The sequence below is a fragment of the Harmonia axyridis genome, chromosome 6, assembly GCF_914767665.1.
Source record: "Harmonia axyridis chromosome 6, icHarAxyr1.1, whole genome shotgun sequence".
NCBI classification, from domain to species: Eukaryota; Metazoa; Arthropoda; class Insecta; order Coleoptera; family Coccinellidae; genus Harmonia; species Harmonia axyridis.
In genome coordinates this window covers 10,615,109-10,641,865 of record NC_059506.1, presented here as the reverse complement: position 1 = coordinate 10,641,865, position 26,757 = coordinate 10,615,109, and the positions used below count along the sequence as shown (strand labels likewise).

The following is a 26,757-nucleotide window of genomic DNA, read 5'->3' as shown; positions in this document are numbered from 1 at the left end:
GAATTCAACAAGATTTTTGGAAACGTTGGCAACGTGAATACCTGCACACTTTGCAGCAATGTTCCAAATGGTACACGCCGGACAATAATCCTCCTAAACTTGGAGATTTAGTGCTCATCAAAGATGAGAGGCTTCCTCCTTGCCAATGGGCACTTGGACGAATTTCATCTCTGTCCAATGCAATCGATGGACGTTCCCGCATCGCCACTGTTAAAACCCGATCTGGTTTCTTGAAGAGACCGGTTGTTAAGCTTTTCCCTTTGCCTGTTGAAATTTGATAGGCACCTATATTAATTGTGGTTAATAAATTAATTTTTTTTTCTCTCTCAATTTTTTTTTATAATTAAGTCGCACCTAATGCAGTTTTAGAAAACCAATGTTATGTACGGTATTTATTTTTTTTTCTCTTTTTTTTTTATCTTTCATTCATTTTCCATTTTTCGCGCCCGGAGAATGTTTGTGCAAGAAACAGTTATGAAGTTCGAGCGACCGCGAAGTATCATAGGATTGCGCGTAAACGATGTCAACACTGATGGCTCTGCCCAGAACGCAAGAGACATATGAATAATATAGTTTGAATGATTGACTTCGCTAGTTCGCCCAAAAATTGTGCTTGACATTTCTAAATATTAATTGACTTTTCGCATTTTTTTTCTTGATTTTTTAACGCTTTTGAAATACCCGCTTTATTCATCGCTTTGTCTTTTCGCCTACGCCTTTGTTAGTGTTTTTTCTACACCGCTTTAAACCCAGAAAGTTGGAGCTGATAACCCGCACCAAGGGCCCTGTGAAGAGCTGGGATTTGTACCAGAGACCATTTGTTCTTCAACCTGAAGCCCCATTTGGTAAGTCATCATTGTTGACCGCAATTATTATTTGCATTATTATCAAATATTTCGCTGTCGCTCCAACTATCCAACTACAAACGCACGCAGATATACAGTCCATTTTTCTCTCAAACAATACTGAGCTATCGGACGTAACACCGACAATTCAGATAAATTGTCAGATTTTTGTCAGTAATTTTATGAAAGTAGCAATACTGCATCATTTTGTCATGTTTCAACTTGATTCCAACCAAATAAAATATATTAATCATATAAAGTTATCGCTAGACATAAATGCGTTGGCCCCTGTTCCACAAATTCTCAACAGTTTAAAAAATATTATTTCCCTTCTCTGTGAGGGGCTGCCCTTATTATTTTTCTTCAATTATTTCAGTAGTAAATCTAGTGCTTAATCAAATATTTTTTTCTGAAAATACAAAATGGGGCCTAAGACAATTTAACTCAAATTTTCGGTAAATCATTGTTCATGAAAATAGTTTTCACTAGTTTATTATGTTTTGAAAAAGTTGAATAAATTCAATTAAAATCCACCAGCCTATCCTGCCATTCATTGTTGAATAAATCGTGAAATCAGATTCTTGAGAAATTTACAGAAAAAATTTTATATCAGAAAATGCAACAGAAAAAAAGATTTCTTTCGAATTCCTTCTACCCTTCACATCTTAAGAAATGGGAAATGATAATTTGTGTGTTAAATTGAAATTCATACAGCAAAAAAGATTTTATCCGTATTTATGTTTAATAATTATCAGAAATCTTTTTTTCCTAACTTCACAATGGCTAAATCATCAAACTGAGAAAAACATTGACCTTTTCTAATTACGAAAGAATTTTCATAAATAAATCACACTCTAAACTATTTTTGAGCACCAATTGATTATTTCGAAATAAATCAAAATATGTTACGCCACTGCCATAGACGCCGGTCAGACAAGGAGCTACGAATGTTGGCATCAAAACAAATGCGTCAGTTACAAGGCGATTGCCATTCCTCTTATTAGCCCCGGTGCACACATCCAGTGCTGCCAACCCTACCTAAATTTAGGTAGATCTACCTAAATTCGAACTAATCTACCTATCTACCTTTTTTGAGCTCGATCTACCTTATTTCAGCTCCGCGCGAACTTTACGGTTTTAGATCAACGACAAACCGTTTTACCAGTAACAGTAACGTGACTATGAAAAAAACTATTCCTTATTAAAGCTCTCACATCGTAATTTTTACGCACACCATTGGATATAAAGATCTGTGGAGGTCAGCGCCGGAGTTTCAGAAATATACAGATGCAAAGAAAGGACCGAAATGGGTAATAAACTAATAAATAACGATGGCTGCGCCTCAATACGCACTTGCTTGATAGAAAAATAGCGATGGTAAATATGGTTGCATGTACGTAGGAATAATAGATAAGTTCCTATTGCTCGCAGATTAATTGAATCGATCCTTATGCTTAAAAAAAACAGAATAAAGTAAGATCGTCGAAAGGAATGAGATGAGACCGTCTGAATGCATCGAAGGCTGCATTCTGGAAGCAATAAAAGACCCTTTTGGGTGTTAAAATAATAAAAGTTTTTGGACAACAAGCGTTTTCTTGCAAATTATCCACATCTGTTGAAATGAAATATTTCAAAGACTATTTATTCTTTCGTGTTCAACTATATATTTCTTACTTTATATTTTATTGTTTTTAATTTTTTTTTATTATGTAAATTCTTATATTTTTTTATTAATTCATAAATATTTATCATTAATAAAGTATAATACTATGGACTCAGTTCTTTCAAAACTCCTAAAAATAAAGGAAAAAATAATCTACCTAAATTTGGCAACATCTACCTAAATTTCGAACCCCTATCTACCTTTATTTGAGCTCAGTGGGTTGGCAGCACTGGGTGTGCATGCTCCCATTTGATTCTTTGTACTACAGGCCGCAAGTACGACACAGCAACGGTGTCGTAACTGCAAAAGTCGTATGTGTGCACCGGGCCTTAATGTTCTAAGTCACATGTCCGATTGCGAGGTTGCCAACCTAACGAAGTATGCTGCCACACTGGGCCAGCATTACTTACGTTAACAAATCACTAATATAGTTGAACTAGGAAAGTATCATTTTTCAAGTTCCTATATAAATAATTCCTGCTGTAATTTTATACATACTAAAATATAAGGGTTATTCAATTATTCCCAGAAATAACATTCAATATTTAGTATGAATATTTTTTTCTATGTTTCATATGTTTTAACCTAGTCTTTCACGCTGAAATTGTTTTTATTTTTCCACTATCAGAAATATTTCAACAACCAAAAGTGAAATGCTTCATATATTATGTGTTTTATTTATCATTTATGACAGCATTTAAAATGAAATGACAAATATTTAAGCAAAATGTGGTATGCTGCCCTCATTAGATTCATTAGAAGAAGAATTATACTTGGAATAATTTTAGCAGTATCATTCATTTACTGTGTTCTCAGTTACACAGGAAAGGTATCATAATCGAAAAGTATATACTACAAATATGGATGAATTTTTTGTTTTATAGGGTGACTTTTTAAGTGGCACTGATGAGGAAGTGCTCATGAAACGAACTCAACCTTTTGTTTGGAGGACATTGCAAGAGCATAATACAACTGGTGATGACATCACCTGTAGAAATTCTGTACAGGGGATGGCGTTGATTGTTGATGATAGAGGTAAAACTCTTTAATCGATTGAATTACCTTCAATAATTGCAGAGAAATGTATGTTTAAATATTGCAGTAGCATATAATCGAATAATCTTAGACCAAGATTCCTCTTAAGATGCATATTGCTATTGTGGATGAATAATAATAGTCTCGGGTCCTTTTCAGTATACCTAGCATTTTTACTTTGAGAATTTTTTTCCACTACTCGAACTTAGTTGATCAATATATTGTTTTTAGGCTTCATTTGTCCTCGTCAAGAAGTTCTAGCAAATGGTTGCTGCAATGATATCATGTCATCTGTAACTCAATACTCCTGTGAAACTTGCAAGCCTAATAATTGTTGTGAAATATATGAGTATTGTATTTCTTGTTGTTTAGATCCAGATAAGGTAAACTAGTTTTTATAGTTTGCAGATTTCATACTATTCACTGGTTTTGATTTTTAGAAAGATTTACTTGAAGTTCTTCTTGAAAAAGCAGCTGAAGAAAATAATGTTATCTATGCATCAGTATCTGATCACTTTGAATTGTGTCTAGCCAAATGTAGGACAAGTTCAAAAAGTGTGCAACATGAAAATTCCTATAAAGATCCTGTTAGCAAATTCTGTTATGGAGGACATTCTCCTGGATATGATGTTGAAGGGCACTAATGTTACCTCTGTAGAATTTTAATATTTTTCTTTGTAGGTCAGGGACCAGTATGCAATGTTACAAATTTTAATCAATTGTGAAAAAGAACTGAATTTTGAGAAACCAATTTAACTAACTATGGAGCAGTCAATATTTATTTGTTATTTTATTGATTTTTTATTTTTATACATTATTTATTGTAAATATACAAATAAGAAGAGTGTTTTATAGAATGGAAGCATTTCTTAAATTATAACAATATTTATAAAAGGATTGAGTAAATTTCAATGAGTTAGTTATTGCATTTTAATTCCGAGATTTTCAGTATTACATTTCTGAATGTCAAATATTGTCTGAAAAACAAACTGCTTGCCTCTATTTTCCTTTTTGGTTGTAATGTCTGCCGAAAAAATTATTCGGATAAATCCTTATTAAATATTAGATACCATATAGAAAGAAAAAATCGGTTTGATCTGCCATACTAACTCAAAACTAATTATTTCAAGTTGACAGTGGACCTTGTGTTATATTAAAGGGAATAACTCTCTTTTGCACGGGACTTTCATCTGTGTTCGATGTCGTTTCAACAATGAAACAAGCTACTCATTATACTACCGACGATTTGAATTTCTCAATATAGTGATTTTTTTAAACTATTAAATTTGTGATAGCTAATATTAGAGAGCGTTTTTTCAAGCTACTTCCTGGTTATCCTATTGATTTACAGTATTGAGGTGAAAACTTGCTCTAGGACCTTTTCAACAAGAGAACAAATATTTTCCATCACTCTCGTGTCCTTTGAGATACTTGTCATTATATTCCATTCATTGAAATGAAGTAAAAATTCTATAGGAACTGAATTGTAATTTATTGTGAAAGTTTGCAGTGTCTAAAATCAGTATTTCATATCAAAACGGAAGATTTCTGAAGAGCGCCACCTTCAGGACTCTGGTTAAGAGGACATCAAAGCAACAGGTGGATATCTCGAAAAGTCTGAAACAAAATCGAATCATATAGTTTTATAAATTATTGTGGAGTTCATATAGAAGAACAGATATTCAAGCATCTTTCCGGTTTTTGAAACTCAACTTTAATCATTTCTCCAAAGAAAATGAGGGAAAAAGTGAAGCTTTGACAAAATTTGGTGTTGTTTACAACATTTATAGATCGAACTAGTTTCTTTATTTCTGAAATAATGAGACCGTCTTCAGTGGATTTGTCACCTTATAAGGTCCAAATTACGTAAGTAAGTTGGATGAAGCAGAGGAAATTTAGAATTACAGCATCAAGAGCCTTCCCATTATTCACTTAGAAGGGCACCGTTTAAGTTTATCATACAAAAGTTTCAGAGAAAAATATTTCCACATTCAGGAATTAGAACTTGTAGTTTGTCAGTCAGACCCATCGCTTGCTGTCTCTGTGTATAATAATAATGCATCTTTATTTCTAATAAAGGTATACATGACATATAATGATTGTAAAACCTCGAAAAGAAATAGTGTCAATCAGAAAGAAAACAAAATATATCATAAATGATATTCTATAAATTCCCTAACTGAATAAGGTTCAATTTCTAATAACAACTTAAAAACTTTTTTCTTATAGCGCCATAGATTGGATTCAGTTCTAATGTAGGCTGGAAGCTTGTTGAAATACTTTATGCTGCAATACTCAGCATTTTTCTCAGTCAGAGTCAATCTATGTTTGGGATACATTAGTAGTTTTGCTCTTGTGTTATAAGCTCCAGTTCAATGAACTTATTCCTATTCTTAAAAAGAAAAAGCAGGCATTCTTGTATATGTATGGCAGCTGCTGTTAGAATACCATTTTGTCTGAATTTGTTCCTGCATGACTCTTTCACTCCTAGGCCTAAAATTCTTCTTAAAGCTCTTTTTTGCAATCTAGTAACATACTCTAGGCCAGATGAACTGCCGTAAAACATTGCACCATACCTTCCTTCCTTGATGCGAAGACGGCTTGATAGATTGACTTGAGTGAATCAGTCTCTACTCTCTTGATAGTTACTGAGAACATAAAGAGAATAGCATATATTAGTAAGTTTCTTACATAGTTCAGTAATATGGTCATCCCAGTTCAATGACTAATCAACAATCATTCCTAAAATCTTGACTGAAGAGGAGAGTATACTCCTCTTCAGTCAAGATTTGGAATCAGAGAGAACATCTCCTATAGGAGATGTTCTCTGATTCCAATTTAAGTTCTTGTGGAGTATCAAAACCAGCATGACTAGTTTTGAAGAGGGTTACCTTTGTCTTGTCAGCATTTACTGAGAGGCCATTGTCAGCAAACCACCTCAAAATCTCAAACATAACCTCATTGACCAACCGTACGATCTCGGGATACCTTAAAGCTCTTATTAGAAGATTAGTGTCATCAGCATAATTCATCATAAATATGTTAAATTTCATGATAATGTATTCATGATCAATCATGAAGATAATGAAGAGCAGAGGACCCAGAATACTGCCCTGGGGTACTCCAGAATGAATTTTAGCTGGATCTGATTTAATTTCTCGAGTCTGGTCGGAAATCACAACTGTTTGTGTACGATTCAGTAGGAAAGATTTAAACCTTTTCAGAGCTGTACCTTTAACCCCATATTTGAAGAGTTTTTTCAGTAGCAAATCGTGGTCAAGACTGTCGAATGCCTTACTCAAATCAACAAAAAGGCCAACAATCATCTCAGATGATTCAAGTGCATCAATAATAACTTTGATGAAATCATAGATTGCAGTCTGTGTAGAACGACCCTTCATATAACCATGTTGAGAGGTAGCGAATAAACTGTACCTGTAAAAGAAACCAGTCAACTGTTTGCATACCACCATCTCAAAAATTTTAGAGAAAATGCTCAGTATACTAATAGGCCTGTAATTCGCAATTTCATTGACATCGCCCTTTTTATGCAAAGGTTTTACCACTGCTTCCTTCAAAACATCCGGGAAAACACCATACTTCAAGGAGTTATTAATTATGTAAGTGATAGGCTCACATATCTCATCAATGCAGTGTTTTACAACAGTGGCAGGAACACCATCAGGACCAGCACTCTTCTTGTTCTTCATTTCTTTACAGATTTCCAAAATATATAGGGAGCCAGTGAAATTATTGAAAAACAAATGAACATTCATTTTTATTGGTATGTTTCTAGTAAATTATAAAGATTATTTTTATAACACTTAATACGTAATTACATTTCTACAATGTGTTTGTAAGAGTATAATAATTGTTTTTCATTTCAAGTTAAACTATTTTTTATGAGAATAGTGTTCTCATATGGTAATAAGGCATTCAAATTATTAGTGTGCCATTTCATGAAGAATTCGCAAAAAATTAGTCAAAACTTATTTTGTTCATTGCTCTCGGAGGGTTTGTCGACCCCGACCATGTCAAGGTCTGTGCTGGCATGGTTCACCGCAGCCTCCTCGGGGCGAGAGTTGGACAGTGATCGATTGACACTGACTAAGATGCATAGAATACCTGGTGTGTCTATTTATACCTGTAAAACTTTCAGACAAAACGGGAGATTTTTCGGATTTATACCTACTTGATTTTGAGGGATCGCGGGCTTTTCAGATGGCGCATACATCGTTTACATTTGACATTTCTCTCAATTCTCGACACTTGTGAACTAAGGGCGTAGATCTTTTTTTTCTTGGGGAGGGATAATCGAAAAAAAAATTTTTGACGACAACTTTTATTCATATTTGTAATGTTAGAAAAAGAAGTTTGATAATGAAGTTTGAACCAAATTACTCGAAATAATTTTTGTTGTTACTAATTCGGTTGTTCTTACCTTATACTGGGTGTTCTCAAATAAGAGTTACATAGGAAAATGAGAAATTACTTGGATAATTTTGAGAAAAAAAAGTTTCATGAATATGAGCCCACAAACGCTTTGCTTTCAATATACAGGTTTCTAGTGTGTCGTACAGTTTATCAAATATTTATTAATCTTCGCTACAGATTAGGTAAATAACTACCAAAACTTATAGTTAATGCATTCATTAGAGCTTACTAGCTGGATCTTTATAATAATTTGGATTTTTCTGAGGATTACTAGAGATTTTTCTAGAAATCGATAGCAGATACGACAAAACTATAACAAACCAAAAAGTGTAGTACTGGACCAGAGTTTTTTTCTACATTTTTCTAAACTAACAGCCATTCACCAAAATATAGTTTTGGAGGAAGGAAGCAGGCATCCTTCCAGAAAATATATCACCCTGTGGATTTGCATTCAAAATTAGCATATCACATAGTGAAAACTTTAAACTGGAATATTTATGGCCAATTCATATTAGAGATCTTGTGAAGGGAAGGTTATACGAGAAAATAACTTAAACTTTAACACATATATCTCAAAACAAAATGTTTGGGGACTCATGTTATAGGACTTTTTTTCTTAAAATGATCCGGAAATCTGTCATTTTCATTTGTATCTCCAATTTAGGAACACCGTGTAATCAACCCCAGTATCCCCGTATTTCTACGCTCTTGTCGTTGTAATAAATGGGAAATTGGTAAAATCTTCCAAATTAAATCGAACCAAATTTTACGCAGTGCACTGCGTAAAATTCAATCAATACAATCCGAACCTCTCACATGTGAGAGGTTCGGATTGTCGATAATTCATAATTAGATCCTTCAGCACTTTCTTTGTTCTGTATCTCAAGTATATTGATCATTAATGCCACATAAATTGAGTGGTCAACACGGTTTTTAAATTTGTCTTTCAAGGTTCAATACGCAGTTATGATGATCTTATATATTTGAACGGAATAATTCTTTGGAAAAATATTTGGTAAATAACATGAAATTTCTTTTAATTCCCTCAACTAAGCCCCTCTGTAAGAGATCAATTGGGAAAATGGATTAGAAAAATTAGGCAGTATCGATCGGGGACTCAGGGAAGTCAATAGTAACGGGAATAGTACGTCGGTCGCGAAACCGGACTTAGAGCAAAGCAATTTTTTTGAAGATTAGAGTTCTATTTTTTTTTTGGGAAAATTCCGTAGATGATTTAGTTCAAGGAACTTCAAGTATTTAAGAAAGAAGAAATTGTTTTACTCTAAGAAATACGAGTTAGGTCAGACTCAGAAGTAGAAATATAGGGGTTTTTGATAAAGTTTCAATTTTGTTTTGATGAAGAAATAGATTAGCTTTGAGTGCGTGATTCGGGGGTGAAGTGAATAAAAAAGAATTACACGTCTCGTGTGAAAAGTTGAAAAGGAGTTTATTGAAACTAGGTATACCAACCTAGCCTCGTGGGATAAGGGCAAGTAACAGTTTAACGATCTTTTGGGTTTTTTTTATTTTTGTCTTGTTGAGTAGTCCTGATTCTCCCAAATTCAATGTTCAATGAATAATTAGTGGATCATTTGAGATATATTTTTCTGTATTGAAAGTTTTGGCCGTTGAGTCAAATAGTACAAATTTTTGAATATTGTAACTTAAATTTTTAGCTTTATTATATTTGATTTTAAAGAATCAATTGAGTTTGATTAACCTGGAAATATAATCCTGTCCCCAAGAAAGAAAAATCAACAAAAAGACCTGTCCCTAGTGCGACGGGCCGAACCCACAATAACAACATCTTTTTTATTTTTAGTCAGTGGAAAGCCGCTCTTCCATTGACACATATATACCCCCAAAGAAGGGGTTTATTACATCGTGAACTTTGAGTATAGAACAATAATATGTTATATTCTATGGTCTGTCATTATATTCCATTCATTTGAGTAAAAATTCGATATGAACTGAATTGTAATTTATTGTGAATGTTTGCAGTGTCTAAAATCAGTATTTCCTTTTTAAACGGCACCAGGCAGATGCGGGAATTCGAAAAATTTTAAAGAGCGCCACCTTACAGCACTCTGGTGAAGCAGACCACCAAAGCAACAGGTGGGTCTCTCAAAAAGTCTGAAACAAAATCGAATCAGTAAACACACCAGGTATTCTATGCATCTTAATCAAAACCCGATCCTAGCCAATCAGAAGCTTAAACTAATATTCTCAAAATTGGCAAAAGAAAAGCTAATCAGTCCATACACCAGGTTTTTAGACATCTTATATATGCCGAACTTCTTTCTATGATTCTGGAGCACATAATTCTATGGAATTATTTAACCTCTATTCAGATTTCATAAAAAGGTTGTCAATATTGAATATTTTCAAGTTGTCAATAAAGGTATTACTAAATGACTGCTATATAATATTTTATTGGTGTGTTCAGTTGTAAGGAGTTTTATTGTCTTAGATGAGAATGACTTCTGGATCAATAGAAATTCCTCTCCGTGATACAGATGAAGTTATAGAATTGCATTCAGATCAGCTTCCTGATGGAGAAGAAGTTTTGGGAATTTTGAGGCAAGAAAACTCACAGCTGTCAATATGGGTGAATTTAGCTCTGGAATATTATAAGCAAAGGAAAATTGATGATTTCATCAAGATACTTGAAACTTCCCGAGTTGATGCTAATGTTGAATATAGAGATTATGAGAAGGATCAAATGCGAGCATTGGATATGCTCGCTGCATATTATGTGCAGGAAGCTAATCGTGAGAAAAATAAGGATAGGAAGAGAGAATTCTTCACCAAAGCTACATTATTATATACTACAGCAGATAAAATTATTATGTATGATCAAAACCATCTTCTTGGACGTGCATATTTTTGTTTGTTGGAGGGCGATAAAATGGAACAAGCTGATGCTCAATTCAACTTTGTACTCAATCAGTCGCCTAATAATATTCCTTCTTTACTCGGTAAGGCTTGCATAGCATATAACAAAAAAGATTTCAGAGCTGCACTAGCATTTTACAAAAAAGCCTTGAGAACGAATCCAAATTGTCCAGCGGCTGTTCGTTTAGGTATGGGACACTGTTTTATGAAACTTGGCAATCAAGAAAAAGCAAGATTAGCGTTTGACAGGGCACTACAATTGGATAATCAGTGTGTTGGTGCTTTAGTTGGATTGGCCATTTTGAAACTAAATCTACAGCAACCAGAATCTATTCGATCTGGAGTACAAATGTTATCTAAAGCATATACTATCGATTCTTCCAACCCTATGGTGCTTAACCACTTGGCAAATCATTTTTTCTTCAAGAAAGACTACAATAAAGTACAACATTTGGCTTTGCATGCATTTCATAATACTGAAAATGAAGCGATGAGAGCAGAAAGTTGCTATCAATTAGCAAGAGCTTTTCATGTACAAGCTGATTATGACCAAGCTTTCCAATATTATTATCAAGCCACCCAATTTGCTCCAGCTGCATTTGTACTCCCCCACTTTGGCCTTGGTCAGATGTATATATATAGGGGCGATACAGAAAATGCTGCTCAATGTTTTGAGAAAGTTTTGAAAGCACAACCAGGAAATTATGAAACTATGAAAATTTTAGGATCGATTTATGCCAATTCATCTTCACAATCAAAAAGAGATATTGCTAAGAATCACTTGAAAAAAGTTACTGAACAATTCCCAGATGATATAGAAGCATGGATAGAGTTGGCACAAATTTTAGAACAATCTGATTTGCAAGGTTCTCTGAATGCTTATGGAACAGCAGTGCAGATACTCAGGAAAGATGTTCAAGCAGAAATTCCAACTGAAATTCTGAATAATGTAGGTGCACTACACTATCGTTTGAGCAACCTTCAAGAGGCTAAAAAAAATCTGGAAGAAGCTTTGGTGAGAGCAAAAACAGAAGCAGAGCATGATCCCCACTATTATAACTCAATATCTGTGACCATAACCTATAACTTAGCTCGGTTAAATGAAGCATTATTCTTATTCGATAAATCTGAAAAGTTGTATAAAGACATTTTAAAAGAACATCCAAATTATGTTGATTGTTACTTGAGACTTGGTTGCATGGCAAGAGATAAAGGCCATATTTATGAAGCTTCAGATTGGCTTAAAGAAGCACTGAGGATCAATCAAGAACATCCCGATGCTTGGTCTCTATTAGCTAACCTTCACCTGGCTAAAGCAGAATGTCTTCCAGGACAGAAGAAGTATGAAAGAATCTTAAAAAATCCAGCAACTTCGCAAGATTCTTATTCCCTTATAGCTTTAGGTAATGTTTATTTACAGACAGTCCACCAGTCATCAAAGGATAAAGAAAGGGAGAAACGACATCAGGAGAAAGCATTGGGTTTGTTCAAACAAGTGTTGAAAATTGATCCTAAAAATATATGGGCTTCCAACGGAATCGGATGTGTATTAGCTCATAAGAATGCAGTAAATGAAGCAAGAGACATTTTTGCTCAGGTGAGAGAAGCTACTGCAGATTTTTGTGATGTGTGGCTTAATATTGCTCACATCTACGTTGAGCAGAAACAATATGTCTCTGCTATACAAATGTATGAAAATTGTCTCAGAAAATTCTTCAAATATAATAATGTTGAAGTACTTCAATATTTATCCAGAGCATATTTCAAAGCTGGTAAATTGAAAGAAGCAAAGATGGTGTTATTGAAAGCCAGAAGGGTTGCACCGCATGATACCATTCTTCTTTATAATATTGCTTTAGTTCTTCAAAAGTTGGCAATGGTTATATTGAAAGACGAGAAATCTACTTTACAAATTGTACTACAAGCTGTGCATGAATTAGGTCTTTCCATGAAATATTTCACTTACCTAGTTGAATCAAAGGATCAAAAAATAAATAGAGATATGGCTTTGTTGGAAGCAAGACAGTGTAAAGATCTTTTATCACAAGCGCAGCATCATGTTGCTCGTGCCAGAAGAGCAGACGAAGAAGATCGAATGCTCAGACGTAAACAAGAGGATGAACGTAGTGCCTTCAAACTTAAGCAGTTGGAAGAACAAAAAAAAATTGAGGAAGAACGTAGGCTTACTAAAGAACAGTTGTTGCAGAAGCGTCAAGAATATAAGGAGAAAACCAAGAATGCTCTTCTTTTTATGGAAATGCCAAGTGAGAAAAATAGAAAAGGCAAAGGTAAAGGACGAGACATTGCAAGTGATTCTGGTAGTGACGCTGAGCCATTAGATGGAGAACATGTACATAAAAAAGCGAAGAAAGAAAGACCAAGAAAAAGAGCTCGAAGTTCAGAAAGAGGTGAGAAGAAACCAAGGAAATCGGGAGGCCGAGGTGGAAGAAAGAAAAAGGAAATAGAAGGATCAGGGTCTGATAGCGATAGACCAAAAGTTAAAAGGATTAAAAAGAAACAGGAACCAAAGAAGAAATCCAAGGATGATGGTCTTAGTGGCAAACAAAAGTTACGGATAGTTTCTAAAGCTACAATATCCAGTAGTGACGATGACAGCGATGGAGGAGCCAGGTCTAGGTCAAATTCAAGAAGTAAATCACGCTCTAGATCAATATCACAATCCAGAAGGAGCAGATCAAAATCTAGAAGTAATTCAAATTCTAGAAGTCGATCAAGGTCTAGAAGCAGATCGAGATCTAGAAGCAAGTCCGGTTCTAGAAGTAGATCGAGGTCTAGAAGCAAATCAGGTTCTAGGAGTAGATCAAGGTCTAGGAGCAAGTCTGGTTCTAGAAGCAGATCAAGATCTAGAAGCAAGTCGAGATCTAGAAGCAAGTCAGGTTCTAGAAGTATATCGAGGTCTAGAAGCAGGTCAAGATCTAGTAGGTCGAGGTCTGGTTCTAGAAGTGTGTCACGATCAAAGAGTGGTTCTCGATCTAGGTCAAGAAGTTAAAGAAAAAGTATTTTAAGGATTTAAAAAAAATTGATTTCATAGATTTATTATTTTGAAAGGTAATAAAATATTAGTACTTCCAATTTTACTTTTTTAGCTGATTAACAACATACAATTGTTATAAAATGTTTATAATTCCAATATCTCTTATGAAATACCTACATAATATGTATATTATAATTTTGAATGAAATTAAAATTTCAGTGATCAAAATACAATTTTATTTCACCCATATTATTGTTTCCTTCAAATGCATATATCAGTTTTTTTTAACTTTTTACAAACAGATATTCTCTCATTTTAAGTGTAATTTCTTTTTTTTTTTATAAGTGATCATTTTGTATAATCATCTCACATTCATTTCTAGGTCTTCCCAAATGTTTCAATAACTGCATCAAAATAGTGAATTATTTCCGATTCAATTTTGTGCAATTTTTATTCATGAAGATTTTTGAATATGTAACTTAACTAACAATAGGGAATGAGAGTAGTACATTAATCCGTAATCCTAGTATATATATAGTTGGAGGGTAAGGGATATCGACCTATAAATATTAAGTTATTATTTCTCTTTATTCATTCACCAAGCTTTCGGAACCAAATTTGTTCCTTCCTCAGGGTTCCTATAATAACCGGTCAACATTAATTACAAAAAACATCTACAATTTTATATCTTCAAACCTTACATATACAAATTTTACTTTAAAAATTTGAGGTTTTTTTCTCTCTTAATTTCTACTGAATTATAGGAAAATACCGCAAATTGAAAAATAATAACTAAAATTTATATATGTAAGGTTTGATAAATGAAATTGTAGATTTTTTTTGTAATTAATTTTGTTCGGTTATTGTAGGAACCCTGAGGAAGGAACAAATATATAGGAAAATGTTTTTTGTTCTTTTTCTTTCAAAAAAAGGAAAATACCTCCCTATATATGCTGTAGAATTAAGAGAGAAAAAAATCTCAAATTCAGTAAGTAAAATTTGTATATGTAAGCATAGTGTATACAGGGTGTCTCAAGTTTTCGTATACAGGCAATATCTACATCATTAGACAAGATAATAAAAAAATTGCTTTGAATAACATTAAAGTACCTTTCCAACAGTGTTGCTAATAAGACTTCACTGAAAAATCCGAATTCTATGTCAAAAAATCCGAAAAAATTCGCTAGTTCATAGAACCTTAAATTGTTTAAAAAATTATAAATACCAAATTTATATCATGCACTTTGCATCCCTTCCTCCACACAATATCTACGGCATGTATACCTAGATTTCAATGGGAAGCCGAAAACTTTATTGCTTCTGTTGCGGGAATTTATTGCAGACAGAAAAAAATAATTGGAGACATCACGCAGAATGATTTGATGTAATTTTTTTTACTGGCAGCTGAATTTTTGTTCTGGGTCTGGTTTCTGGTTGCGTTTCGTGTTATTGTGGCAATTATTACGTTATTCTTCCTTATTTCAGTATTTTTCATTTTCACTTACAGGACAAATTTTTATTCTGAAGAAAAGTTAATCGATCGGGGGCCCCTGTGGACCTCGGGGCCCTACGCTTCAGCGTACAAAGCGTACCGATTGGCCACTGCTTTTTGATAAGCTTTCTTCTGATACCAATCTAAATATCTTAGCAAGGGGATGCGGGGTAGAAAAACAGCCTCGAACCTGTTTTTCTTGAATTTTCACATAAAGGACTTCCACTAACAAGATGGAACTTTTTGTAATATATCTGCTTTTTGATTTATTTTTCCATGCTAGCTGTTTGAACACATTTTCTAGTGCCAAAGTGAAAAGTTTAAGTGATATAGTGTCGCACTCCCTTGCCTACGGAAATCTTTTTCGTATTCATGTTGTCATCTATTTTTATATGAAATGTTGCCTTCTGATAAATGTTCTTGAGCAGTATGGAATAACGAGAGTCTATACGAGCGTTGTCCATCGTCTTCAGAAACGACCATGTTTCAATACTGTCTAAAGCCTTGTGATAATCCACAAATGCCAGATGTAATGGGATATGATATTATACTCAGTTGTCTTCTCAATCATTTGTCTGATAGTATGCAGATGGTCCATGGTGCTAAATGATTTCCGAAAGCCTGCCTATTCTACAGCTTGGTAGGAATCCAACTTATTCGTTAAACGATTCTTGTTAACAGTTTATATAAACGAGAATCAAGAAAGGAAACTTATTGGTCGATAATTCTCGATGTTTGTGATGTCTCCTTTTTTATACAATAATATAACTTCTGCATCACTCCATCTGCTCGGTATTGTACCCTGTATAATACATATTTATTCAATAAAATCTCAATTGCTTTCATTAGGTTCTCTCCACCTTGTCTCAACATTTCTGTAGTTATTTGATTTTCTCCGGGAGATTTTCGATTTTTCGAGACAGATCTCGAAAAATCGAAAATCTCCCGGAGAAGATGCACCAGAGTGCAGAGCATGCCTTATTTCCGGAATAGTGATCTCTGGCAGTTCCTCTGACCCAACATTCATTATCTTTTGAGGTTGACCAAATAGATTTGTTAGTGAAGATGTGTACAGATTCCTATAAAACCTCTCTATTTCCTGCAATATAGCTTGTTTGTCAGTTAGGTACTATCGAACCCTGCTCAGTTTTTATTTTTGCCATTTTTTGTTTACCGAAAGCAAGTTTGGATTGTAAGATTTTCATATTTCTGTTAGCTTCAATGGTTTCTATGATTTGTTTTGCCCTGTAATTCCTTAAATCTGTCCGTATCTTTTTTTTTACTTTAGCATTTATCGCGTTGTATTCTGAGTTAGCTATGTTTAATCTTCGTTTTTCTTCGATTAGTCGCACAGTGTCTTGACTTAACTTTGTCTGTTTCTGTGACTTTATATTTGCACATACTTTTCTAGTTGCTGTCTGTATATCCTTTGTTATTTTCTCTGCTAGTTCATCCATTTCTTTTCCGTGTAGGTTTGGTGTAGGACCTAATCTTAATTATTTATTGTTATTATCCTTGTTTCTGGTTCAACGTGTCTGATGTGGGGAAGCGTGTTTTATGTATTAGTTTTTGACGTTCGTATTTGGTGTTTATTTCAATATCCGCTCTCACTAAACGATGGTCGCTTTGAGTGCTGAACCTATTCAATACAGAGACGTCTCTGCAGATTTTGTCCTCTTATTAGACAGTATATAGTCTATTTCGTTCTTCACCCGTCAGGGTTACACCAAGTCCACTTTCACTTGGGTTGTTTTTTGATTAAAGTGTTCAGACAATGCAGTTGTTGTTCATTGAGAAAATTTCCTATATATTCTTAGTCATGTTGCTGTTTATTCCCGATTTTTGCATTGAAGTCTCCAGTAACAACGGTATAATATGTATTTTCAAGTGTTCTTGCCTGGTCAATATGCTCGTACAACTTTTCTATTGATTTATCTTCGGAACTACTTGTCGGAACGTAACAATGAATAAGTTGCATGTCATATCTTTTGCTTATTTTTAAAATGATGTATATAACTCTGTCCGATATTGCTTGATATTTGGTTATTAGATGTTCTATTTTATTATTTATCAAGAATGCAACTCCGCCTATGCTATAATTAGTTTCAGAATTATTTTGGTATAATGTGTGGCCTGATTTTAACAAAGTCTTCTTTTCCCTCTGTAGTCTTGTCTCGCATAGCCCCAGAATGTCCCAATTTAAAGTTCCTTTGGAAGTTCTTCAAGATGGTTCGATGTTCTCATAGTTCTTATGTTGTTCGTTGCTATGCGAAGTCAGGTATGTCGTTTTCAAGGAGTTTTTTTTAATCGAGTAGTTGCCTCCATATTTTCATGGTTTGTTAGAAGGTTTTGGCAATATAAGACTCCACGCTTGCCGGATGTGTTGGCGAATGGTGAGGAGTAGTGTGGGGAGGAAATTATTTATTGAGGAATGAAAAATTTGGTTTCCCCTGTGAAAACGAAAAAACTTTGACCGATCATTTGTCACTGAAATATCTGGATTTTCAATATTATGATTCTGGTCAAATTTATTATTTATTAGTTGGTGTAAAGAGAGGATGGAGAAAATTTTGTTTTGGTTGAAGAGGAAGCCCTTCAATATAAATTATGTCTGCTTATTCTGTAAACATTTACACAAACGATATAGGCAGACAGAGGTTTTTATCTGTTCTCTTGAATCATACGTTGGAATGTATGATGCCCCGTTTACAATTCCTCTGCTAATACTCAAATTACATCTACACATGCTTTGTTGTTTGCAGTTGATAATTTTTGTATTGCTCTATCTCAAAATAATATATATATATATATTTTTTTTTTTTTTAGTAAATCACCTATAAAAGGGGGGTTCAATCTTAGTTATTTGCCGAACAGAAAACTGTCAAGACAAATGCTGCAGCTATGGATCTTGCAAAACCTTTCTCACTATCCTGACTGTCCCAAGGATAACCTGTTTCTGGGCATATATCAGGGTGTTCTGATTTGTTTCCGACAAACTGAAATGGGTGATAGATCTCATCATTTTAAGCAAAAAAGTTTCTATGAACATGGGTCCGGAAATGCTTCGTTTCCGAGATACAGGGTGTTAAAGTTGAAAAAATAATTCGCGTTTTCTTTAATATGTTTTGACTGCTTCGAAATCCTTTCATGAAATTATTCCTATTCAAATATTAAATTTAAATTCATTTTGAAAATTTCTAAGGCGAAATGCATGCGGATTTTCTATTGCCCACTAATAAGAAGAAGTGGTATGCTATGTAATTGTTGTTTTTAAGTGTTCTGAATATTCTGTTTCCTGAAATATTGCGTTGTTGGGATGCTTTACGAATACTGAGTTTTTATTTTCTTCGAAGGTCTGTAAAATCCAATTTCTCTGTAGATGATTTCTTCTTTGTATGCTTCGTTCGGGCCTTTGGTAACCAATACCATTTTCCTGTATTTGTTGATAAGTTATTAACTTAGTTAACTATAATTATAATTAATGACATCTGAACCTAACACACTTTAAATCTGTCATTGTGTATAGCCATTTTAAACCTATTGCCGCAACAATTGTTGAATGTAAAACAATCAATCATTCGAAGATGTCATTTGTGCATTCAACAGAATTAAAAATTATTATGTTATTTTGTTTTGTTCTAAATTGTTACTTCTAAAAAATATTTAATTTAAAATTATTACAAATTTGTTTCTACATGTTTTAGAGATTACGAAAATATGGATTTGGCTTTAAATGCGTTTTTCTCTGAAACGATTGCCCCTAGCAACTTAAATGAGTTATACCTTTTTTAACTAGAAAAGTCAGGGGAATCGATTTTTTTAGTCCAGAATGACGTACAGGGTAGCAAAGAAAAGTTGCTACGGTTTAAAGGGGACGAAATGATTGCCAGTGGCGCCCTCTAGAAAATACAACCAAATCGACCACAAATTTGAATTTCTCACCTCAAACAACCCTATGTACCAACTTTCATGCAATTATTTGGAATCAGTCGAAAGATATTTAAGAAAACGCGAATTATTTTTTCAACTTTAACACCCTGTATCTCGGAAACGAAGCATTTCCGGACCCATGTTCATAGGAACTTTTTTGCTTAAAATGATGTGATCTATCACCCGTTTCAGTTTGTCGGAAACAAATCAGAACACCCCAGTTTTATCACAAATAAGGCTGCACAGTTTATTACTAATTTTTATTATTAAATTGAAACTAAATCATATTAGTTTAATTTATAAATGAGAACACATTAATTAATCAATTGAATAAATTAAATGAGAGTATGTTTTTACATTATCATGATACATACAATGAGATGAAGATGATACATGAAAATTGGAAATAATATCTGATAATTGGGCATAAGAGCTCTTGAAACTTATAGGTTATAAAAACAACAACTTGAACTGGAAAGTAGGCCAATGCTTCAAATAGCTGGACAACCTGAGTGGTCTCAAGGGTTTCTGAAAGAAATTAATTGTAACTATTTGGATATTTATTGAGCATTCTAAGGAATTAATAAAATGATGTGGAAATTAAAGTTTGTTGTTGAGATTTTATATTTTTTAGTTGAAATTGTAAAATGAAATGTATAGAATCAACACAGAAGTTTTTCAAATATAATTCACTTATAACTTGAAAAAAACTCAATGAAATTGAAAAAACTGGCAAGGAAAAACCAAAATTTAAAGGCAATATGAAATATGTTCAAATCAAGAATCTTATTTATGACAAGAATTATATACATGAATAGGATAATATTTTTATATTTGTTCAAGTTAATTTTCACTTTACTTTGTGTAATACATATTTCATTTGATGTAATGAAGTAAAAGTTTTGTATTGGGTCATTGAAACATTTTTGAAATATATTTATTTGTTCACCTTTGTCATTTTAATTTGGCCATGAACTGTGACATGTCATATTCATCATCATATTGCTTATGATCCCATAAGTCTGGTAGATTTTCCAAGATTGATTTCATACCTCCGGAACTTGTAACAGAATTATTTGGTAGGTTTCCACTAATCGATGGCTTATGAGAGAATAGATCAAGGAGTTGTTCTGTTCCCATTGTTTCTAGTTTACTATTCTCCCCACTAATAACAGTATTAGCAGTCTGTACTTTGAATTTCTGTAATCTGAAAACAAAAAAATGTCATTAAGGTTTTAAGAAGTCATGACAATGTTTGTTACTTCAAAGAACGAAATTTGATTCAAGTAATTCAGAGGCTTTTATTTTATATGTGCAGATTAAAAACTGTAATAATTTATATTTAAAATCAAATTCTTCGATAGTATGAAGTTGCCCATCTGTTGTGAATACTTAGGTCTTCCAATAAAAAAAAATCAGTCTGTCTTGTATCTTGCCATTTGTTCCACCCTCCCTGTAAGTAACCAAAAATTTCTAGACAAATTATCTCGAAATTTCATCCTCTGAAATATATTATAATATAATAGCATAAGGTTTATTTACAAAAGAAGATACAGAATAATACAATTTGCATCCGCAGCGTAAATACGTCATGATATGCATATATTTATAATTTATCTGCTACAGTTATATATTCTTACAGTACTCAAAGAATGCCTTATTGCTATATGTTTCACAGTATTCTCGTAGATGTGGATATCTGGGTGTCAATTCTTGATGGCAATACGCTCTATTAGTGTGACGTCACACACCGCCATTTTTGGTTCTCCTGTCAGTGGAATCATTCGGAATCCAAACAAATAGTCATTCAAATTAGTTCGGTGTCGTTGAAGGAATTGGCTTTTTTCATAAATAAGAGTATTTGAGGAACGATTTCAGTATATTAATACTGAATTTCAATTTCTAATAATTATATTAGACAGAAGGAACGAGGTTAATACCAGTAAGTTTGAATCCTGTATCATTCCCCAGATTTTGTAAAAAGCCGTGTTTATTAGTTGAACTTCAAGTTCGAACTTACTGGCATTAATCTCGTGCCTTCTGTCTATCAATTAATAGTAAAATCGTTCCTTAAATAATCTTATTTATCCTAATAAGCCAATTTCTTCAACGACAACGTACTAATTTGAATGACAATTTGAGAACTAAAGTAACGGTGTGTTATGTCACACACCGCCATTTTAGTTCTTCTGTCAGTGGTTTGGAATCCAAACAAATAAATTGTCATTGGGCGCGTTCAGCAGACACAACAGTTGTGGAACAGTTGTCAATATTCAATGAATTTTCTGCTGAACGCGTTCGATCAGTTTCCGCTAGGGAGCGTATGCTACGGAGCGGTCGCCATTTTCGGTAGCGAATTTATTTTAAGCTCCTTTTTGGTAACGTGTTGAGTTAGTGACAAGTGACATTTGTTTTGGGACGAAATTTGAATTTCAAACATAGCAAAGATGGAAACTTTTAGATATTCTTTTAATAATATTACTTATGATGTGACAGAAACTCTACAAATTCATCAGAGACTACAAAATGGTAAGTAAATGCGTGAAATGTTATAGGTTAATGTTTCTGTTGATTGAAATAAAAATTTTCTGTTCGTAATGATATCCTGATCAGAACGCATTTTTTTTATTATCGTACTAAGAAAGAAATTACTTTTTCCAGATATTGTTTTCTGCCAGAAATACTTTGAGGGGAACGCTTCAAAATCGGACCATTCATTATTATCCTCAGACTCAGAGTGTCCTGATTCACCCTGCATTTCAAAAGAATCAAATTCTAGAAAAAACCTCGATCTGAAAGTAATGAAACGTCAGAAGAGAAAGAGAAAAAAAAAAGACGCGAAATAAATCATTATATGATCATAGAAGAAAAATGGTTGAAATTGAAGAGAGGCGATTGGACCTCCTTTCCCAAATATCAAAGGATTTGCAGGAACAGACTAGGTTGATGGCTGAAAAGAATAGGTTGACGGCAGAAAGGAATGATATATTAAGGAAATTGTTACCTAACAACTCAAAAGAAAAGAACTAATATAAAAATCAACTCGCAAATTAATTTTATATGGACCACTTGAATTTGCTGTGATAATACGGGAAAGATCCTACAATTGCATAAATAAGATTTCATTTATTGTTGAATTTGAATGAATAAATAAATATTGTTTTTTTTTTACACTTGTTATGAGTGTATTAGCTAAAAGCCTCTGTGCCAGTTTTGTAGTATGAAATAAATGATTTGAAAAAAAAATTATAGTTTTCCTTGATTACTTTTGGTTCAATACAATAAGTATATTTGCACCTAAAAACTTAGAACAGGGATTCTACTCATGAGAAAGCCCAAAGCGGTCACCACTTGCTAAAAAGCATTCCTGCTTTGCGATCATCTAAAGTGTGAATAACATTTTTTTTTCCAAAGGAATTTTATGTGGACCGCTCGAATTTGCAGCGATAATATGGGAAAGATCCTAAAATAGCAAAAATTAGAAGATTTCATTTATATATAGAATTGTTGCTTTATTTTTTCTTGAAACTGAATTATTGTTGTTTAAAAAATTTTATGTGAACTCAGTCTCTGATACCAGCAGATTTTGCTGTTTGGGAGAGAGGAATGAATGAATAAATAAATATATATATATATATATATATATATATATATATATATATATATATATATGTACATATAAAGTACATACATCAAAAGCTGTTTGGGACATTCTGAAATGTTCTTTGAATAGATCTCCCATGTCAAGAGGAATTGTATTTTCATTTTTTGGAATAAATGCTCTATTTTCACTTTCCAAATTAGGCAAAGGCTGAGCCAACTCTAGAACAGGTCCAAATATTGTATTGATTATACCTATTTATTTCTTCGTCGTCATCAAAAATAAATGGAATAACTCTCAAATCCATGATCAATGTTTGGAAGGTGTTGCAATAAAATAGTAATAGTATTGAAGGGCGAAAGCAAACTTAGAAATTAAAATCTATAATATAACAGAAAGTTATTTTTAATAATAACATAACCTTCAAGAAGGAACCACAGAACTGACAGTCAAAAAAAGGAGCAACCCGTCCAGCAGAGAAAATCAACGTTACCAAACTGATACCTATCAGTAGCGGAGCTACTTACGCTACCGATCTTTCTGTTGAAAGCGCCCATTCAAATTAGTACGGTGTCGTTGAAAGAATTGGCTTATTTTCATAAATAAGAGTATTTAAGGAATGAATGACAGTTATTCTATTTGCACTTATAATTATTTGCTATAATAATTGTTTCGCTACACAGTTATTCGAAAACTTAAAATATCTGAAGAAGCTTCTGTGTAGCGAAACAATTCTTATATTAAATAATTTTAAGTGTAAAAAAAATAACTGTCATTTGAAATTATTGGTGGAAGTATTTAGAATTCTGCAGTTTTCTGTCACCCTTTACGACTTCCATCCTTAAAATTATTTCAAAATACCCAAAAAAAATTGTTTTAAAATTTTCCGCAGCCCATAAATCAAAAATTATGGGAATTGTTGATTACATCGCCAGTGAATTGCATTTCATCGTTTTTCTATGATCTGTGATCCTCGGAAAATAGCCAATCGAACAATAAAATTCCACATCAAACCTGCTCCATTTGGAGATTTGTTCTATTAACGAATTCAGAAATGCCTAAAATATTCTCGAGAATATACGGATATGATTCTGATTATGGTTTTTGTGAATGCAATTCCAGGATACCAGTAAGAGAATACGGAAGAAAATAACCGCAGAATTCCCGATAATACGTTTTTCTCAAGAATTTATTGACAGCTTCGACAAAGAACATTTTGTAATATTAGTTGATCGTACCCCAAGACAAAGTGCAAATGAAGAGAATACAATTCTGTAACTAGTGACAGAAAATTCATCTACCAATACTCGCAGAATAAACAAAGAGATGAGGGTCCCTAAAAACAGAATACATAAAACAATCAGAAAGCCAGAATGCATCCATATCATCAACAAATGGTGCAAAAATTAGTACAAGGTGGTGAAATTCGAAGGCTCATTTTTTCTCAATAGATCATAAAAGAATGATTTATAGAATTTTTTTCACCGATGAATCGCAATTCACTAGGGATGAAATCAAAAATTTCCATAATTTTCACGTATGGTCTCAGGATGTTCCAAGATCTATAGATGAATCAAAAAAATCTTGAGTTATAGCGTATTCGACTGGTTGCAACAGTTCGAATTCATTCGAGCTGATTATGTCATTTAGCTCTACAAAAATTCATATTTATTCGCACTGGTGCTGCCAGTGGAATAGGCTATTAGATTCTCGATAAATGTTTGGTGTGGTATCTACAACAAACGTTTTATTGGCTCTCGTATTTTTGAGAATAGGTTGACAGGATAAACTTATAAGAATTTTTTGGAAAATACTTTGCTTGGTTTGTTATAAAACATGGAGCTGCTGTGCACTATTCAAGAAAAGTGCGCGAATATTTGACTAAAACTTCTGAAAACAGATGAATTGGCAGAGGTGGACATATGGCTTCCTCGAACCCCTGATCTGACACTATTGGATTATTTTTATGGGGAGATCTTTGCGGTACATATCAACTGCTAGAAAGAATAATTGAAGCTTGCGATATTATAAAATCTCAACCGAATACGATAGCGAAATCTGTCAAAAAAAACAATATCAACGTGCTCGAAAATGTATCGAAATGGAGAGATACCATTTTGAACAATTCCTGAACTGAAAATTTTGTTTTAGAGTTCAAATAGTTTCAATCTATTTTTTTGTTTTTTTAATTATCCAGTTTAAGCACTAGTTTCTTCAGTCATAAAAATTATATAATATGTTCACACACAGGGCGATCCGATATGACCGAAAATATAATATAAGTTTAAAATTTTGCTAATCTGTTCGAAATGTGGAATATCGAGAATTTCCAGAGCTTCATCAACAATTCTCGCACGATGGGTTTACGCATTATCGTCCAAAAACAAGAAATTTGGCCTATAATAGCACCATGAAACAATGGAATAGTGTTGTCATTAACTTGGTCAATGTAAATATGTAAATTTGCACATTCATGGTAGCTTCAAGCACTAACAATTGGGTACGTCCATTCAAACAACTAACAGTAACTGTACCACCTCTGGACGGATAAATTTCCTGAACCGATATGCGATTTCTGGGCATCAGAGAATGGGTTCATAGTTCATACCCGAGCACGCCGACTGTCCAAAAACCGTCCTATTCAGATAAAATAAAGTAAACAATTTATTCATCATAAATGAACATTTGGTGGACAAAAATCGGTACCGAATCGGCAACTTTTGTAACGGTCACACAAAAAAACTCCCTCAACTTTTGTGGAGCAGTATATTCCATTCGACGTGAAAGTTAGGTTGACAATAAGCACGCAATAGTTGCTGTTGAATACTTTTAACTTGTATATTTTCAAAAATTCTTAAAATAAACTTTTTACATCAATGCTATCGTCGACTGTTTTTCATTGCTTACTTAATCCTTAAAAATATAAAATCTCAACATAGAATATCTAATATTAGTTACATATCTACATATCTAACATTCTCCCCCTTAGTAATGGGATCTCCATTACCCAATTTCTAAAATGAATTACATATACTGCGTTCGGTATATGCCACACCTGCACTGTTCCGCGTTCGGTAAATGTTACACCGGTGCTCAACCTTTCACACCGTCTAGATAGGCGGAGAAAAGGGTGCGAACTGTGGACCATAGATTACAATAATATTAACATAAAAATGAAGAAAAGAAATACGCCAAATCCTGTGGGATAGGAATTTTTGATTTCGATAGGTCATATTGAACACAAATAAGTTTTACATCCATAACAATACAAATGAAAATTGGAGGCTTCTCAAAGAGAAATAAATTTATTTTTATAAAGGAGACTTAACCGGGCATTCCAAATATTACAATTGATGCCTTTTTTGATTATATTAAATTTCTCTTGAAATCCGGTAGATCGTATTAAGCTTTGAGCCTAAAAATTAGAAATTAAGGATTGGTTTGAAAATAGGTACATGCATTGATTGTCTTTGAGCATCATGCACGAATCTGAGAATTTTGGAAAAACAATAATTATGAATTATAAGCTTATTATGGAAAATCTCTTTACCTATATATTAGTTTTTCTTATGTTTGTATATGTTGAAGGCAATTAGGAAACGAATATTATTATTAAAAATAAAGGTTTATTTTACAAAGTACATAAATGTATCTCAGCGAAGAAATATTTCATCCATGTTCAAAGAATACATTATAAAATTCCTTTTACTCTCTTCTAATTGGTTCCCTGATTGATTATGCATATTTTCGACGTCAACTTTTTCAATAAGTGGTTCATCAACAATATCCTCAGAATTATGTCCTTTCAACTGTTGAAGTATAATAAACAGATCTTTTCTAGATTAAAATAAAAAAATTACGAACTCG

General features: G+C 33.2%; 3 protein-coding genes across 4 annotated transcripts in view; 2 read left to right on the top strand and 1 right to left on the bottom strand.

The window, feature by feature from the left end:
• Window positions 1–2,919: 2,919 nt before the first annotated feature.
• Window positions 2,920–4,462, top strand: LOC123682336 (SREBP regulating gene protein). The gene is made up of 5 exons (XM_045620902.1): window positions 2,920–3,337; window positions 3,393–3,543; window positions 3,775–3,926; window positions 3,984–4,172; window positions 4,225–4,462. The coding sequence occupies exons 1-5, from the start codon at window positions 3,236–3,238 to the stop codon at window positions 4,297–4,299; spliced, it is 669 nt and encodes a 222-aa protein (XP_045476858.1). The 5' UTR covers window positions 2,920–3,235; the 3' UTR covers window positions 4,300–4,462.
• Window positions 4,463–10,294: 5,832 nt separating this feature from the next.
• Window positions 10,295–14,095, top strand: LOC123682053 (RNA polymerase-associated protein CTR9 homolog). Its single transcript, XM_045620443.1, has one exon. The coding sequence runs from the start codon at window positions 10,448–10,450 to the stop codon at window positions 13,880–13,882; it is 3,435 nt and encodes a 1,144-aa protein (XP_045476399.1). The 5' UTR covers window positions 10,295–10,447; the 3' UTR covers window positions 13,883–14,095.
• Window positions 14,096–19,535: 5,440 nt separating this feature from the next.
• LOC123682842 (TATA-binding protein-associated factor 172) overlaps window positions 19,536–26,757 on the bottom strand; it is a 123,526-nt gene continuing 116,304 nt past the window's right edge. For both annotated transcript variants that reach the window (XM_045621642.1, XM_045621643.1), the window contains 2 exons: window positions 20,239–20,496; window positions 19,536–19,817 (listed from right to left, as the gene is read on the bottom strand). In XM_045621642.1, the coding sequence (XP_045477598.1) occupies window positions 20,244–20,496 (253 nt within the window). In that variant the 3' untranslated portion in view covers window positions 19,536–19,817; window positions 20,239–20,243. The remainder of the gene's footprint in view (window positions 19,818–20,238; window positions 20,497–26,757) is intronic.